Source organism: Phalacrocorax carbo, chromosome 23 (assembly GCF_963921805.1).
Source record: "Phalacrocorax carbo chromosome 23, bPhaCar2.1, whole genome shotgun sequence".
NCBI classification, from domain to species: Eukaryota; Metazoa; Chordata; class Aves; order Suliformes; family Phalacrocoracidae; genus Phalacrocorax; species Phalacrocorax carbo.
The window spans coordinates 3900938-3917556 of NC_087535.1; the positions used below are offsets into that span (position 1 = coordinate 3900938).

General features: G+C 42.1%; 1 protein-coding gene across 12 annotated transcripts; it reads left to right on the forward strand.

The window, feature by feature from the left end:
- Window positions 1–50: 50 nt before the first annotated feature.
- Window positions 51–16390, forward strand: NFYA (nuclear transcription factor Y subunit alpha). Of its 12 annotated transcripts, none has more exons than XM_064471701.1 (10): window positions 51–191; window positions 3323–3444; window positions 5105–5191; window positions 7461–7607; window positions 8907–9038; window positions 9696–9801; window positions 10328–10494; window positions 11300–11473; window positions 11859–11960; window positions 12776–16390. In XM_064471701.1, the coding sequence occupies exons 2-10, from the start codon at window positions 3370–3372 to the stop codon at window positions 12827–12829; spliced, it is 1044 nt and encodes a 347-aa protein (XP_064327771.1). In that variant the 5' UTR covers window positions 51–191; window positions 3323–3369; the 3' UTR covers window positions 12830–16390. The 12 variants fall into 12 exon arrangements, with proteins under 12 accessions (XP_064327771.1, XP_064327774.1, XP_064327773.1 ...); XM_064471704.1 differs by having other exon boundaries at window positions 5105–5188; XM_064471703.1 differs by having other exon boundaries at window positions 5108–5191.
- The last annotated feature ends 229 nt before the right edge of the window (window positions 16391–16619 follow it).

Sequence of the window (16619 nt, forward strand, 5' to 3'; positions counted from 1 at the left end):
GCGCAGGGGGGCGGGGTCATCCGGGGCGGGCGCGGCCGTGCGCCTGCGCCGCCCGCGCCCGCCCCCTCCCTTCCCTTTGTTCGGGGTTGGACGCCATTTTGCGCGGCGGCTGAGTGGAGGCGCTGATTGGGTTTCGGGGACCGGTAGCGGAGCCAATCAGCGCGGGACCCGAACCGGGGGAGCGAGGCACGGTGAGTGCGAGCAGCCAATATGGAGCCCCCGAGCGCCGGCCCCAGCGCCGGGATTGGCGGGGCCGAGTGACCAGTCAGGAGGCCGCTCGCAGGGCCGGGGCCGGCCGGCCGGGCGCCGGGGGAGGCGAGGGGACGAGGCCCGGCTCCGGGGAGGGGGGGTACCGGGAGGAGAGGGGCTGAGGGCGCCGGGCCTCGGGGCGGGCGAAGCCCACCGAGAGGCGCGGGCGCGGGGCCGAGGGTAGCAGCGGTGGAGAAGGGCGCGGCCGCAGCCTGGGCGGCTGAGGGGAGGCGGGCGGCGGGCCCGGCCTCCCGTGGCGGGGACAGGCCTTGCCCGTGTGGGGCCGCTGGGACGGGAGCCGGTAGGGCCCCGCCCTCCACCGGCCGGGCGGGCGGGGGGAGCGGAGCGGGCGAGCCTCCCCGCCGGCCCTGCTGACAGATGGGCCGCGGGCAGGCCGGGCTGCCCCTCCTCCTCCTCCCCCTCCTCCCCGCCTTGCCCGGGGGAGGTGGGAGGAAGCCGCCGAGTGTGCGCCGAGCGCGGATCGCTGCCCCCCCTTCCTCCTCCCCGGGGTTGCCAGCGGCGCCGGGGTGAAGTGAAGCCGGGTGTTGCACGGTCACCCTCCCGCCTTCCCCCGAACGCACCTGGACGCCAAATGTCGCCAGCCACGTCCTCCTCTGCGAGGAGGAGCCGCCCTTCTTGCGGGAGCGAGGGGCCCCGGTGCTGCCTTGCTTTCTCCGCCCTGAGCTGCAGGGTATTGCCTCGCCCGCCTGAGCACAGCGTGCTCTGCCCGCCGGGAAGGGCCCCAGGAGGTCCGAGCTTTCTGCGGTTAAATAAAGACGTGAACTCCTTGAAAGACATGTACGTTTGGTGAGGAGGTCGGGAACACGAGTTGGGTACCGCGTGTTTTATTCTGCCAAACAGCGGGAGATAAGGTTGTGGCCAGTCTGTGCTGTTCAGTTAAACCCCGTCTTTGGCTTTGCGCGGGTGTCTGTCCTTCCCTGGTGTCCCTGGAGGGCAGCGATCATCCGGGTGGATTGACAGGGTCTGCCCTAGAAACTCCTGCCAATTTAGCGACGTTGCTTCAGGGTGCAACACGTTTTAAAATGATGCTTTTGCACTAGCGCAACCCCTAGCGCTGTTTAGCACGCTGGTTTGTTCTTAGCGTAGCTTATTTGCCAAGAGAACTGCTGTTGATGTAGCTTCTGTAGCCTCATATGTATATATATGCGGATATGAATATATACTGCTAGAACTAGAACACTTAAGTCATTCTCAGTGGAGAGAAGGGCCTAGTGAGGAGGAGCCGGCTGGTGAGATCAGCTGTGGGAGGAGTGTGCCGCTGAAGTAGTATCACCGGTCTTCAAAATTTAACTTGGATATAGTAACGCTTGTGCTCTGTTTTAATGAAGTAATCCCTTGGAGGGCTGCGATCCAGCACATGTAAAATCTCCTGTTTGTAGCTTGGGCTTGCCACAGCTGGTGCAGAGAGTTAGGGTTACGGTGCTGCTAATATTTTAAGTAAACAACACGGGGGCTCGATACAGGGGTCTGTGAAAGAGTATTTCCAAGTAGAGGTATGCCTGCGCGTCATCGTTGGTGTTGAAGCCAGAGAACTTTTGGCAAATACCGTTTACTGGCAGCCTGTGCTTGCTATTGCAATACTTCCCTGAAGAATGAAATGTGGGAGGTAATTTCTGCCCTAAACACCTCTGGGCCTGTCAGAAAGCACGTACAGACTGCAGAATTGAAATGAGAACCTTGGTAGGCAGTATCATCTTCAGAAAGGATGTTTATCTTCTTTTATTCTGGCAGGGTGTGAAAAACGGTTACTAAATGGGCCAAGGGTAGAGTTAAAATTGCAGTAAAATGTAGTGCCTTTCAGTGCTGTGACTCAGATTATCTTTGTGGTCTCCAGGGTTAGCATCATTGCATCCTTACTCTGAAAAAAAGATCTGATAAGGACTGAGAAGGTTCTTAAATCATTATGGCGGAGTATTAAGCCCCCTGTAACGAGTGAGCTCCTGGTCTGTCATGATACATACTGGTTAATCGCTTATTTTTGTAGGTAAGCAACATTTGGTGTTAACATTCAGGAAAACAACAACATGTAAAATATTGCATGTTTTCTTAGGTCACGGTGAGGAGTAAGTTGATGAAAAAATGAAGTGTTATTAAGATAAATGCAAGACACCGAAGTAAAAAGGATGTTTCAAAGGTAAAGAGCAGGAAGTGTGAGAGGCGTCATTACAGCAGTAACCACAGCAACAGTTACAGTTAAAGTTGTGAATAAGTTTTGCATGCATGTCTTTGAAAAGTGAAGGGATTTGATTTTTTGTTGCTTTAGATTTCGAAGATCAAAGTTATAGGCTGCTTTTCTACTAATGTAGCAGGTGCTTGTTCAGTCGTAGCATAAATCAAATACCTCATTAAAAGTAATAGTAAGAATTCTTCCCTTGTTGATAACTCAGAAGAAATGTGAGGGAGAAAGGAGGTAATGGAACTAAGTGTTTTATTTCAACAGTGTGTTCTTCATATGTGTAGGCAAGGGTCCAAGAAATGAGCAGCAGTAAAAGGATGGGAGCAGTAAGAAGTCTGCTGGCTATTTTAAAAACACATGAAAGCAGGAAGAGAAGAAAGAGATGAAGAGGGAGTGCTGCGTAGTTGGGGAAGGAAAGACAGTTTTGCTTAGCTTTGCTGAATTCTTGAAATGTAGTTTGGTTTTACACCTAAACTTGGTGCTCTGTGAGTTGTTTAGTGGTAATGCCCTTCTCCTCCACCCATATGCAGTGCAGGCAATTGTCCAGCCCAGAATACTCAGACTCGAGGGGTAAAACGAAGAGAAACAGGTTCATAGCTACTATTTGATTCACTGAAGATAATGACAGAACTGAGATTGAGATACTCTTTGCTTCTCGGTCACGTTATGTGTTTTTGAAATTACAGTTCTGTTTCGTTAATCAATGAAAGTAAGGTGACGTTATGAAGGAGGTAGGTCCTTGATTAAACAGCGGCTCTTACCGTGTGATTCTGACCTCGGTGTCAGCAGGTGGATTGCTTTTCAGCTATTGTAAGATAATACTAGTCTTCAAACCTTGGGAGAGTAATCACATGCTTTTTTAACTTGTCTTGCCAGATACGCAGGCTAAGGTGTGCCTTTTAACGGATCGGAACTGAAGCACTATGGAGCAGTACACCGCGAATAGTAACAGTTCCACGGAGCAGATCGTTGTGCAAGCTGGGCAGATTCAGCAGCAGGTATGGAAAGTGATAACAGGTGAGCTGGCTTTGCCAGCGCTGAGTTACAAATCGTTTTGTACTTTTCAGAGCTTCACAGAACCAGCAAGATGCTTCTTGATGCTGTCTGGATATGTGTTTACCTGACTTCTGATCAGTGGTCAGTGATCTGACTTGACTTGAAGTCAGAGTAAATATGTTGTTTTAAAAAAATACTTATTATTAAATTAAAATTGCAGGCATACAAGTTACCAGATCTCAGGGTAGCAGGGAGTTTGCAAACTGGTAATGACACGAGGAGAATAACAAACCCTCTTTGAAAATGGAGGACACGGAATATTAATACAGACAGTTGTCCACAAGGAACAATGTAGGTTCCTCCCAAAACTGAAATAGTTTTTGTTCAAGCCCACGGAGGCTTTCTCAAAAGAAGTATTTCTTGAGATCCTTTGAGAACTACAGGTGGATCAAAACGAACACATAGTTCAGGAGTTGCAACAAAACATGTAGCTTTGGATGAATTAGTCTGTTCCAGAAAGAAGTTTCTAGTTAATGTTACAATGTGCAGATGAGTAGGGCTGGGGTTTTTTTAAGGACTTAGAGATATTTACTGTTGTTAAGCTTCACCCATTCAGATATAGTAATGCATTTTCAGATGAGTTGTGCTGGTGCTGAATTTTTGTTGCAGCTTATGTTCGTTCTAGTTCAGGGCAAGAGGAGTTTCTTAGCTTGTCATGGAAATTAATGAGCCACTGGATTATGTTTTCAGTGAGAGATGCTTTCCTTTGTCATCACCATCGACCAGCTTCTCCCATTGAATTTACCTGAAGTCACCTTTGAGTCAGAACAAGATTGTATTTGAGGTTAAAAAATTATATATTAAGAATTATCAAAAATACCTGTTTCCAGCAGATAACCAAAGATATATCTAGTTTTATTGACACTTTGTAGGTAAAAGGGAGGTAAAAACTTACCTTGGCTTGTTTCTTTTTTAGTACATGCTCTTAAAGCTTGTGTTGTATTTGACATGAAATGTTTTTCTAAAATAAATTTTTTTAACAGGTTTGTCATAGGGCAGCTTTTAGTAGAGAGATGTCCTTCATCTCCCAAATGCTAACACAGTTAACGCAGATTATTTTGGGACTCTTACTAAAGAGGCTAAAGATAGAAAAGACTTTGATTTAACTGCTCTTGCAACCTCGTAAGATTTTCCTTCAAGGTCAGTGGAGGGAAGACATTGGTGCAGGGGTGACACAGATGAAGCTTAGACTGTAGTCACCTGTGCTGCTGTTCTGTGCAGAAAGGAATTTATGGCCTTTATTGTAGCTAACAAGTCTGACAAAAATCTGGAACCCCTTCACAGTAAGAAACCGGGGCGGTGAAAGGAAACATTAAGTAGAAAGGCAGCAGCTTAAAACACTGAAGCTGAGATTCTGAATTCTGCAAAATAATCTCTCATGTTCTTTGTAAGTGATTTTTGTTCAGGATATTGAAGCCTGTCAGTATCATATGCAGTTTTGTTGGTATTCCATTCTTAGTTCTGCTAAACGGATCCACATTCCTTATGTTCCGAGAGCAGCGCGTATGAATTTTACATTCGCCCTCTTCCAGCAAAGTGTCGTCGTCTCTTGTCAGAGCTGTGCATTTCCATGTTTCAAGCTATTCCTGTTCCTATTCCCAGCAGCAGGGTGGTGTCACTGCTGTCCAGCTGCAGACTGAGGCCCAGGTGGCATCCGCCTCAGGCCAGCAAGTCCAGACCCTCCAGGTAGTGGTGATCTCTCTAATTGTGTTTGTGAGCACTGCATGACTCTCACCATCGCCACATATCTAATGCTGTGTTTTTTCCAGAGTTCGAAATAGGAACAGGAAAATTTGTTAGCAGTAGTATCTGTGCTTTACGCTAGCTGTAGGGTTTTCCATGAAGAGCATGGGATTACAGTTTTTCATCGGGTCTCAGGTGCATGCCGGAAACCCCAGTGCCTTCCTGAATTCCTGCTGCCAAAATGGGACTGAAAGTGATTGAAATGGGACTTAAAAGGAAAAAACACCAAGATGAGGAAGTAATAGCCAAGAGATGTAACCCAAAGATTTCCTGTAGTTGCAAGGAGATTAGAATTCTGATATCCACTGTGAGGCATTCTGTGTCTTCACCACATGAAAGAAAGACAGAGGTGGTGGGTGACCTGTGAGCTTGAGGAGTGAAACTTTCTTATCTGTGATTAAAAACAGCACCTGGGGGCAATATTGGCCTCTGCAGGGTTGAGACATCTGATTTCTTAGTTATGTGTGAACAGCACAGGGAAACCCAGGAGAAGTATCTATCCTAACAGTAAATACACCACAAATCGGAAACAAATGCAAGGTTATTTCAAACCCCGATTTGTTTCAATGTGAAGTATTTTCTCTCTTGCAAACCTCATTTCATTAGCTCACATAGGAGGCTTTTAAACGAGTTGATAAACCCTGGATACTCGTAGTTTAGTAGTGCATTTTTCACTCAGTATTTTGGTTTTGTTTGTTTTTTAATTCTTCAGAGGAGGAGAGTTCCAAGAGGCTAGATTGGTCTTGCCAGGTGTAAAGTTGAACACAGCATTTTTTATGTTCTGAGTTAAATTATGAAAAGCTGGCTGCCTTGAATTGCTTGGGTCACTGTGGCCTCCTGGTCATCGTTATGTGCCCTCCCCCTTTTTTTTTTTGTTTGGCTTGCTCTAATACATTAACAAGAATCCTGGAATGTATCACTTTTCTGCTTATTGGATATTGTACTGCTGACTGGGCTTCTCTGTGGCTGACACGAGCATGCTTATCTCTCCCTCTGTGTTGTAATTCAAAACAAGCACTACCAGTTTTTCTTAGGGGCTCGTTACAAGGTAGAGGAACAGAACAGTGTCGCGAGGGTATTAGGTGACCTGTAAAGTCACAATATTCTATGCAGGGCATTGATCACTGAGGTACAACTGTGGTTCTTCCCGTAGTTCAAATTCCCAAAGGTATTTGAACTATGCAAAGTGACGCTTTTTTTACGTAGTTCAGTATGTGCTGAAAATCTGCACTGATGATGAGTCTGGTATTCTACAGTGGTTGGAGAGCGAGCTTTCGCTATTGCACATTCTGGAAATTTACAGGTAGAAAACCCAAGAACTCAGTGACTTTTTATCGTGTTGTGTTGCTCTTGTTTCTAAACAACTCAGCGTGGTAAAGAGTGATTCCCTCATTCCTAAGACTCATTTCACATTTAAGCTGTGGAGGTACGGCATTTTCAGACATATATTTTGGGGAATTTGGGAACTTAGCAGGTAAAGGTGGTTAAACAGAGAGGTTTTCCCCTTGTTTTTCTTTTCATTGGCACTTTTTCCTAGTGACCAGAGACATATCTGGTCTAAGAGTCCAGAGACTCTTATGCAGAATTTACAAATCCATTGTCAGCCTTGTTGGTCCAAGAAGCGGCTGCTGTTCATTTTCTTTCACTCTTCCTTATTGAACTACATTTTGTGTTGTTATAATTTCACTTAATAACCATGAAAAGATTCTCTAAGAACATCATGTGCTATATCAGTTAGGAAATGGAAATGTAAGCATGTAGTTGGAGAGAGCTGAAGCTACTTCAGAATCTGTCAGAATAGCTTATTTAGAGCTTTTTCTCATTAGGAACCCCAATTAAAGATTAGTAACGGTGATGTGGATAATGAATTTTCTTTTGTTACACTTTGCTCTCGGGCTGTGCATGAAAGTAGTTATTGTGTCTGAAAAATTTAGCCATGCTTTTCATGCTTTATTGCGATTAGACTTGCAAGTTTTGGTTAGACTGCAACAGGAAAAAATAATTAACTAAATCCACTAGCCATCACGGAAGAAGTTTTAGAAACTAAAGATGCTTGATGCTGATTATGAACCCAGGTTAGTGACTGTTGCTCAGGTTCTCTGGTCACCGCATTAAAATAGGTAAGCATTTAGCCTCATGCGGTAGCCATTTCAGTTTCTGGCTTCAAATCACCAGACTTTTCATTGTTCTGTTTGTTTTTTCTGCTGTTTCCTAGGTCCAGGGTCAACCACTAATGGTACAAGTAAGCGGAGGTCAGCTGATCACGTCGACTGGCCAGCCGATCATGGTGCAGGCTGTGCCCGGAGGTCAGGGCCAGACAATCATGCAAGTCCCGGTTTCTGGAACGCAGGGGCTGCAGCAGGTGAGATAATCCTAATTTTATTTAAGATAAATTGCAGAGAATGAACTGTGGTGTTCTCACCTTGTCAGATAGTACATTTGCCTCGGCACTCTGAAAGTATTAACTGGGCAAAGATGATTGTTCTCCAGCTGTGGATCTGGCAGTGAGCTGCGTGTTAAGAACGCACGGAAAATTCTTTGTGTATTTGATTTTTGTATTTTATGGGGTGGTGCAAACCTTTTTAAACGTAGTCCATTAAAATACAACTGGAGTTTGGGGGTTTTTGTTTGTTTGTTTTATACTTACTTTAGCTGGCCCTTACAGTATAGTTGGTGATCTGGTGCCTACTCAATTTATGGCTCAGAAAGAGGTTTTTTATATAGCTATTTATTTAAGAAAGCTTCTTGAAAATAACTCTTGTGCTTGAGTTCATCTAATATGTGATGGCTGAAGGTGAATTTAAGCATTTCCATTTCACAGAGGTAATACTGTAGAAGGTATAGAAGATGGATTTTATTAGAAGCAATTATTTTGAAATATTTGTCTGAAAGACAGTTTTTAATTTTAAACAGGTGCTCGAAGCGTGTTCCTCAAAAGCAAAGGGAAGAACTGTTACAGTGACATAACAAAAGTGTGCTAGTGATTTGAGAATGGGGTTTAGGGATCAAGGTCAGCACAGTCCAGGAAGGCACATGATGTCTTGGTATTTTGAGAGGTTTATTTAGTGTTCATTTAAAATTTCTTTTGTTGAAAAACAATTTATTTTGTGTTAGGCTCTTTACAGTCTGTCTGTTGGAGGAAAATCCATAACTGGGTTTTTAAGCACAAGCTTCAAACCATATTCCAGTTCCTCTTTTTTTTAATCTAAGAAATGTTCCACATTGGTGGAAAGACTTCTCTGCAAAGCTGAGGACAACTTTTATATATATCCAGTAGTACTTCTGAATGTTGGATAATTAACACTCTACAGATATCTTAAATCTTAGTCCTCTTGTTTTTTTTCATTCACCTGAGTATTATTATTCCTAGTTTCATGTGAATAATTTCTTTTGACTGTTTTATTGTATAAGCAGTGGAGAAGTGCTAGCGCGTAATGCCAGTAGTATGTTATGTTTTCTCTATTCTGTATGGTTTTGACTTTATGTCACAGGGAGGAATAAATAAAAACTCTTCATGTGAAAGTGGAAAAAGAGAAGAATCAGTGCTTTCGTTTTCTTTGCAACAGTAAATCATCCTCAGAGATGATTTGGTAATGCTGAGGCCAAGGAGGGAGAAATAAGAGGCGTAGTTAATGTTCCTTTCTGACTCTTTCTTCCACAGATTCAGTTGGTCCAGCCAGGTCAGATTCAGATTCAAGGTGGGCAGGCTGTGCAGGTACAGGGGCAGCAGGGCCAGACCCAGCAGATCATTATACAGCAGCCACAGACTGCAGTTACTGCTGGCCAGACACAGGTAACTGCACCAGCATGAAAGGGTTTTCTTGAGAGAAATAGGAAGAGAAACTTTCCAAATGACTTAAGGTGTGGTTAAGTAAAAAAAGGAAAAAAAAAACCCAAATGAGGAATTATTAATATTGAGGAGAACTTGAGAATAAATTTCATATTTTTGTAGTATTTTCATACATAACTCTGGGGCAGAATAAATAGCTTGCATGTTTTTATCCATTGTGTTTCTGTATTTTACTGGTTCATGGTTGTTTTTGTCTATTAGTTGAAATTTGAAAACATCAAGTATTGCTAATTTCAAACTTGCGCCATTTTGTGAAGTAGTCTAGTCATATCTGGGCTTTCTGCTGATCCTTTTGTTTAGGACCAAAATTAAATTTCTGAGCAGAATAATTCTTCCTCTAATGTATTCATAGTGAGACAGGAAACCTAAAACTTGTTTGTTTCAATATTAAGTACTACAGCGTTAGGTGAAGTGTTATGTGTGCTTTAGGTGTTTTATCTACAGTTCAATTGGTTTGTGCTCCATCCTATTTCTTGATGCTGGTAATAAAGCAAAAGAAATAGATGCCCAAAACACCTTAAGCACCAAGTGTTAATTCAGGAATTGTAAAATTTGAAAAATAAGCAGTTTGTAAAGTTACTGTTTCTTTGTTTTGTTTAGACCCAGCAACAAATAGCAGTTCAAGGACAACAGGTAGCACAAGCAGCTGAAGGCCAGACCATAGTCTATCAGCCGGTTAATGCTGATGGAACTATTCTCCAACAAGGTATGAGCTTTGGTGTGAAAAAGAGTCAGGACTTCTTAATATCGCTTCGATAGGTTTTTATTGCCTTGTAATTATTGTCAGAGAAAACACTGAGTTGCAACGCTAGTAGTGTTGCGAGTGCTGTGATACGAATTGTTGGCAGAGTGAATGGAAGGAGAGATGCTCACGTTGTTATACAGGAATTCGGCCTGCGGCTCTTTCCCCAGAAACATAAAATATGGTTCTTTTCTTTGGCAAGGGCTATTAGAATAGAAACACCTAAGTTTGCTTTTACACCTTAGGGTACATTATCTCTTATCTGACACTGGGATTACTGTGCAGGTACAAATGCAGACAATACGAAGTATAAGGGGCAGAGATGGAATTTAGTGAATAACTTGCAATGCTTTTCTAAATCTTTTTGCATGTTATGGAAGGATGAATGAGTAAAACAGAAGTGGGACTAATGGTGTTCCCTTCTTTTTGTGTGCGTGTTTTTGGGTTTTTTCTTTTTTTTTTTTTTCTTTTGTGTTTTATTTTCTTAAAGTTACAGTCCCTGTTACAGGCATGATCACCATTCCAGCAGCCAGTTTGGCTGGAGCGCAAATTGTCCAAACAGGAGCCAACACCAATACAACCAGTAGTGGGCAAGGGACGGTCACAGTGACGCTGCCGGTTGCTGGAAATGTTGTCAATTCAGGTGGAATGGTTATGGTATGTATTTAACTTTCTGTTGGTTGTCTTAAAGGTTGAGGTTTAAGATGTCTGTACGCAAGCTGTTGTCTGAGATTCATGTCACCTTAATATGTTCAGTCTTCTCAGTAGCTACCATTGGTTTAAAGTTTAAACAATGTGTTTTCAGTTTCAATGGCCTGTGTCCTATTGTGGTCTATGTGTTCTGTACTTTCTTGCTCCCACAGCCGATTATTGAGATCAGAAATCTAGAAAATGAAATTCAAAATAAGCTGTTCACTGATAAATAGAGGTTTAAAAATACTGAATCAACTATTGTTTTTCTGGAGAATTCCTTAGTATTTGTTCTTCTGATTCATAAGAAGGCTTTTTTTGCCAATTCTTATTTCTTTGTAGTGTGATATCTTTCAACGTGAATTTTATTGTTCGTCCCCACTAGGTGTCAGCAGCTCTGCAAGTAATATTTGCTTAAGAAATGCTCTGAAATTATCATATAAATTAAATAAGTGATAACCAAAAAGAAAGGGAAGCAATGGGCATGTCCTGTATGCTTAATTGTACAAGAAGCAGTAACATGGTCATAGAATTGTATATTGAATTGAAATTTTACCATTATCAGAAAAAAACCCAAGCAGAACTGATATGTAATTGATTTGTTTAAATTTGTTCTGCAGTTTGAGAACAACTTTATTACTCCTTTCAGTTTAAGTAGGTGCATTATCTGAACAAAACCCAAACACTTTCCACTTTAACTTTTTTTTAATTACCTTTTTTCATTCACTTTGTGTTCTGAGCTGGAAGTACTAAAAACGTCTTCTCTGCACAGATGGTGCCTGGAGCTGGATCAGTACCAGCTCTCCAGAGAATACCTTTGCCTGGTGCAGAAATGCTGGAAGAAGAGCCCCTCTATGTAAATGCCAAGCAATATCACCGGATCCTCAAGAGGAGGCAGGCACGTGCTAAGCTTGAAGCAGAGGGAAAAATTCCCAAAGAAAGAAGGGTGAGAATATAACTCCGATCTAATACAGGGTTGCTCCGTGAGAAACGCACAGAAAACCCCCGGTGCTGGAAAACGAGGACTGGAATCTTAGTCGTCTTAGATTTTTTGTTTGTTTGGTTGGTTTGTGTATTTTTTTTTGTTCATGAGCTACATCAGAGTAGTTTCTTTTTTAAGTCACTTGGTGGCAGTCCTCCTTCCTTTGCATGCTTTTTATTGTTGAATATGTATGTAGCTGTATTACAAATGGGCATTTACTGGAAACGCAATCTTCAGGGAAGGGTGAGGAATGGATAGGCTTTTCTAGCAGTCAGGAACTTACCCTGCTGAAAGAACTGAACCAGAAATAGCAGGCTGGTCCCTCATTACTTCTTTCATATTGTTGCAGAAATATTTGCATGAATCTCGGCATCGTCATGCCATGGCTAGGAAGCGGGGAGAAGGTGGACGTTTCTTCTCACCAAAGGAAAAAGACAGCCCTCATATGCAGGCAAGTAGAATTTTGTCTGTTCTTTGGAACTGCCTCTTTCAGTTTTTTCTGAATACACTTTAGAGGTGTCTTTGTACTGTTTTGTTTGTTCTTTTTTGGGGCTAGGCTGCTGACCTTTGTCCCTCTCAGCCTTTGACTTTATTTCAGGCATTGTAAAGAAACCTTCGGTCTCACTTTTTGTAGACAGCAACTGTCTATTTGCCTTGAGTAATAAAATGATAATAATATTGATAGAAATGTATTCACTTTGTTTTACAGAGAATGCTTGTATTTGTTTGTCCTAAGAAATAATCTTTGCAGCCTTTCTGGTTGCATACCATAAGCATTTTTTTTAGGACATGAATTAAAGATGGAGACACCTTATCTTACATCTGATGGAAAACTAAAAAAATGAGAATTTCTGATTCTTAGCTGCACATTGATTTACATTAAAAGTGCAAGACAGGTTTTCGAAGGAGGGGACACAGAGTAGAACTAGCTAATTCTGTTATTGATTAGTGCTTTAAAGCAGTCCTGTGGCTTTAGCAGAAGGGTATTGCTTATTCTGAAGTGGAGTCCTTCCCAAATACTAGACCAGTACTAGGTCTTCCCTATTACCAGAAACAGCACATTACTAAGAACTGTTAGGATTTATATATCTCATTCTCTTACGCTGGCCTGTAAAACCCAGGAAAAATATGACATGTTTAGAGATCAAGGGGTGGGGGGAGCAGGAGTATCTCGAGTATCTCCTCTTGATAGGGTTGTACATGATTCTCTCTGCTGTTACAGAAAACTGTTGAAGTTACATCATGGTATGTATTTTGAATCTGTAGGATCCAACTCAGGCCAATGAAGAAGCAATGACACAGATGATCAGAGTCTCCTAACCACTGCTTAAAGAAAAAAAAATAACTGAATAGAATTCCCGTCCCTTCTGCAAGCCTGTCCTACCTTTCCAGTGTATCAAGCAAGTCTTTTAGTGGGACAATCGCCATATCACAGCCTACCCTTTTCTACAGAACAAGCACCATGTTTTCAGTATGTGGTTGAGATTTTAACTGCAGGTGACTCAACAAATAGAAACTTACCGACTTCCTTGGTATACTCTTCTGATCCAGCGCACGGATTTTGGAGTCTGACTGCTCATGTCGGTTTGTTTATTTTTTTCCTTCTTTTAAACATCTCTTGCATTGATTGGCCATGGGTGAGAGTGTGCCACTGACTCGGTGATCAGCAATAACTCTGGCATGACGAAGCAGGGCCAGCAAAGACCTCTTGGAGTTACGGCCCTTCTCTACAGAGACATAATCCAGTTTATAGCAACCAGCACTGACCTGGCTGCACCACAGTACTTCGTTTTCCCAGCAGAGACTTGTTATTTACATCCAGTCCTTAGCCCTGTGGACGTTATTGTCAACTGAAAGGTTCCCTGTTGTTGCATCTGCACTTCTGACACTGGCAGAAACTGAAGGGGGTTCTTCTAAGTTCCACCTTGTAAAATATGTAAGCAGCAAGCTCTCTTCTGGGAAAAGTTCAGCCTTCCAGTCACAATGATAGAAATGTTTCAAGATTATTACAGGACTTGATATATTGTGTATCTGCTCCAAGAAGTAAGGGGGAGAGGGTGATCTGGGGATAAGGATTTAAATAGTAAAAGCAATCTCTTGGTGTTTTTTGGTATGTTTATTGCCAGTGGTTGCTAGTATAAAAAGGATTAAAACTTCTAAGTGAGTCTCTTCCAAAGGATTTCTTTTTCTAATCTTCCTTCTAACTTGCAAGTCCAGTGCATGGTTCCTCCAAAAGAAATAAAATCTGCAGTCTTGGAGTGACAGCACTTGACCATCTTTGTGACAGTGTTTCTTAAGGTCTGCTCTAAATCAGTTCTACAATCCTCTCATTCTATACAGAGTGAGGGATTGTTTTGTGACAGCGGAAGCATAGGGCAACTCAACTCAGCTCATCCTGAGGTAACTGAAGGACTGTTAAACAAATGAAGGCAGATATGGATGAACCTTTTGGGCTTTTTATAGACTATCCTCTTTAGATTAAAAAAAAAAAAGTGGCACTTAATGAAAGAGGAGTACTTACATTTTAAAAAAAGGATTTTTTTTCATGACCTGTTGCTGGCTCCTGGCTGAGTACCTTGACAAGACGTCTCTTTATCTTTAATTCCATAGCTCATTACAGATTTTAAGCTTGCTCCATTCTTATGGGTTTGCAATTTGGCCATTGAAGCTGCAGTTCATAAGCATTTTAACAGGTAATACTTGCATCTTTCCATGCCTGTCTCCTCCCATCCTGAATGAGTTTCACAGGCTCTCTGTGTATTACCTGCATGTTATAGTCCCATCTCTTCCAATTTCTGTGTTCTGTAAAACATAAAACTGCATCATGGCAGTTAAGCATGGGATTGGAAATACTGCCAGGCATTGTTATTGAGGGAGGTGATTATGAACCTGAATAGGTAAAGGAGCTGAGGGTGGGCTGTTTTTGAGGAAAGCATCCAAGGATGGGAGAAACTGGTTTAAGGTCAGTGAACTCTGCTTTCAGGTGACAAAAGAAGTAAATGAAACTTGAAAAATACAACCCATATTATCTCCCTCCTATGTTTTCCCTATTTACTGAAAGCGTATGACTAAATGCAAAATGGAGGACAAATTAGCAAGTTGTAGAACGCTGGGAGGATACAAGAAAACAGATCCTATTTACTCTGGATGAAAGGGGAAAAATACTAGACCTAAGAGTATGAGAAGATGGAAAAGGATGCGAGAGGAGGGAGCAGAAATGTGGAGAAATGTTACATTCTACATTACTAGCAGGCAGTCTTAGAGGAAAAGTATGACTGTCTAGACACAAAGGATGATGATGTTTAGGTCAGCCATCTGTGGAGGTGTGTGTAGCTAGTGAAAGAACGAAAAAGAAATGCAGATTTGGTATTTGTAGTTAGGCAGCTGGGTTTTCTTAAATGGGGGTTAGTTAATTTCCTTTCTGAATTTTTAGTTCCATGTTCTTACCGTTACCACAGCTGATGTGGTAAACTGAAGCTGAGAAAGAAACTGTTCGACGGGCAGTGACACCTGCAGCTATGGGAGGAGGTGGCCTCGTTCTTGACATGCAAATAAATCTTCTTCCTTCCCATTTTGTCTTAAATTATATTAGTCACCTAACACTCTGCTCACAAATTTTACATTAGGATTTTTTTCTAATGGTTCAAAAGGCATTTGTTTACCTCTGATTGATGGCATCTTTGGTACCTTTGGTTGCTTCTGCCTTAAAATGCTTGGCCAATTAGAGCATGGTGCTTATTGTCTTCAGTTGGCAACTATAAAATCCTCACCTAGCATTTCTGTGAGGTCACCCATTTCAGGAAATATGTAGCTCTCTTCTAGTGAAGGAATAATAAAAAAATTTGCTTTAGTTGAATTTGCAGCATTATTGTAAATATTTTTTTAGATCATCTGTACATTTTGTCAGTGGAGCATTCATATGCTGGAGCAACATTTCTGTGCTGGAGTAACACAGCCTCTCCGTAACGCTTCTGCTCTTCAACTGATGGTTAATCTCTGGAGACCCCCCTCTGAGAGTTAGAAGTTAGGGAAGCAAGATTATTGCTGATATATGTATTTTTTTTTAATGAATAATTACTTCTTTTCTTGAAGAACTTGTAAACTTCTTCAAAGCAACTAGAACTTTTTTTCCCAATGAGCCCTTCATATATAGGTTCTCTGATCCGTTGTTGTAGAATGTGTATTAAGACCTATGGATTTGTGTTATATAGGAAGTCTTATCGTTAATACTTTAAATAGTGATGTGAAAGCCTGAGTGCTACTGTCATACCTTTCATTTGCTTTAGGTTATGTGTATTCATTTCTAAAAGTAGTGTTTGCTTAGTGAGATTGGAGTTATCGGTCAACACCATGTTACCAAAAAAGTCTGCTTTATTTTCCTGGGTAAATTTGTTAAATTGGAGACATCATCAGGTTCAAACCTCTCTAGTAATTAAATGAGAATTCTTTCTGGATTGGCTATACTTGAGCAAAAACTCCACTTCTGGAGTGTATAAAAGAGTGGGTGAGGATAAAAGATGAGGCTTGAGGAGAACAAGAAATGTGGTTGATTGACCCAGAGAGCACTGGAGCAGCAAACCGATCAAAAAAACAGTTTTATGAGTGTGAAGAATGGGATGTGGAAAATGGTCCTCAAGTGATGCTAAATGGCTTTAAGACCTTGCATGTTAAAGGGGGGTGGGGGAGAAAATCTTTTCTTTGTGAATGGGTGTGGGAGGGTACTGAAATTAATGTAATGTAAGGCAAAGTTTGTATATAGTTAAAAGTTTATAATTTTTTTTATATGATGCATTTTTTCAAGTGTATTTTGGTCTTTAATAGATGCAATTGTAAGTACTGTGTACACTATCCAGCTAATAAAAATTTATAAACTGAGAACAAGCTTTGTCTCTGTTTTTCAGACCTTTTGCTCTTTTCAGTCAAGTGGCAGCAGTGACATGGAGTGGTGAGGAGGGAGCAGTGAGGGCTGGCGGTGGTTTTAGTGCCTCTGAGAAACGCCTAGGCAGCTGGCGAGCTTTCCTGCCCTCCGTGAAAGCAGGGAGGAGAAGGGGTCAGCTCTGCCTTGGGGGATGGTTAGGTGTGCCTGCTGCACTTGTGCCCTGTGGGGAAG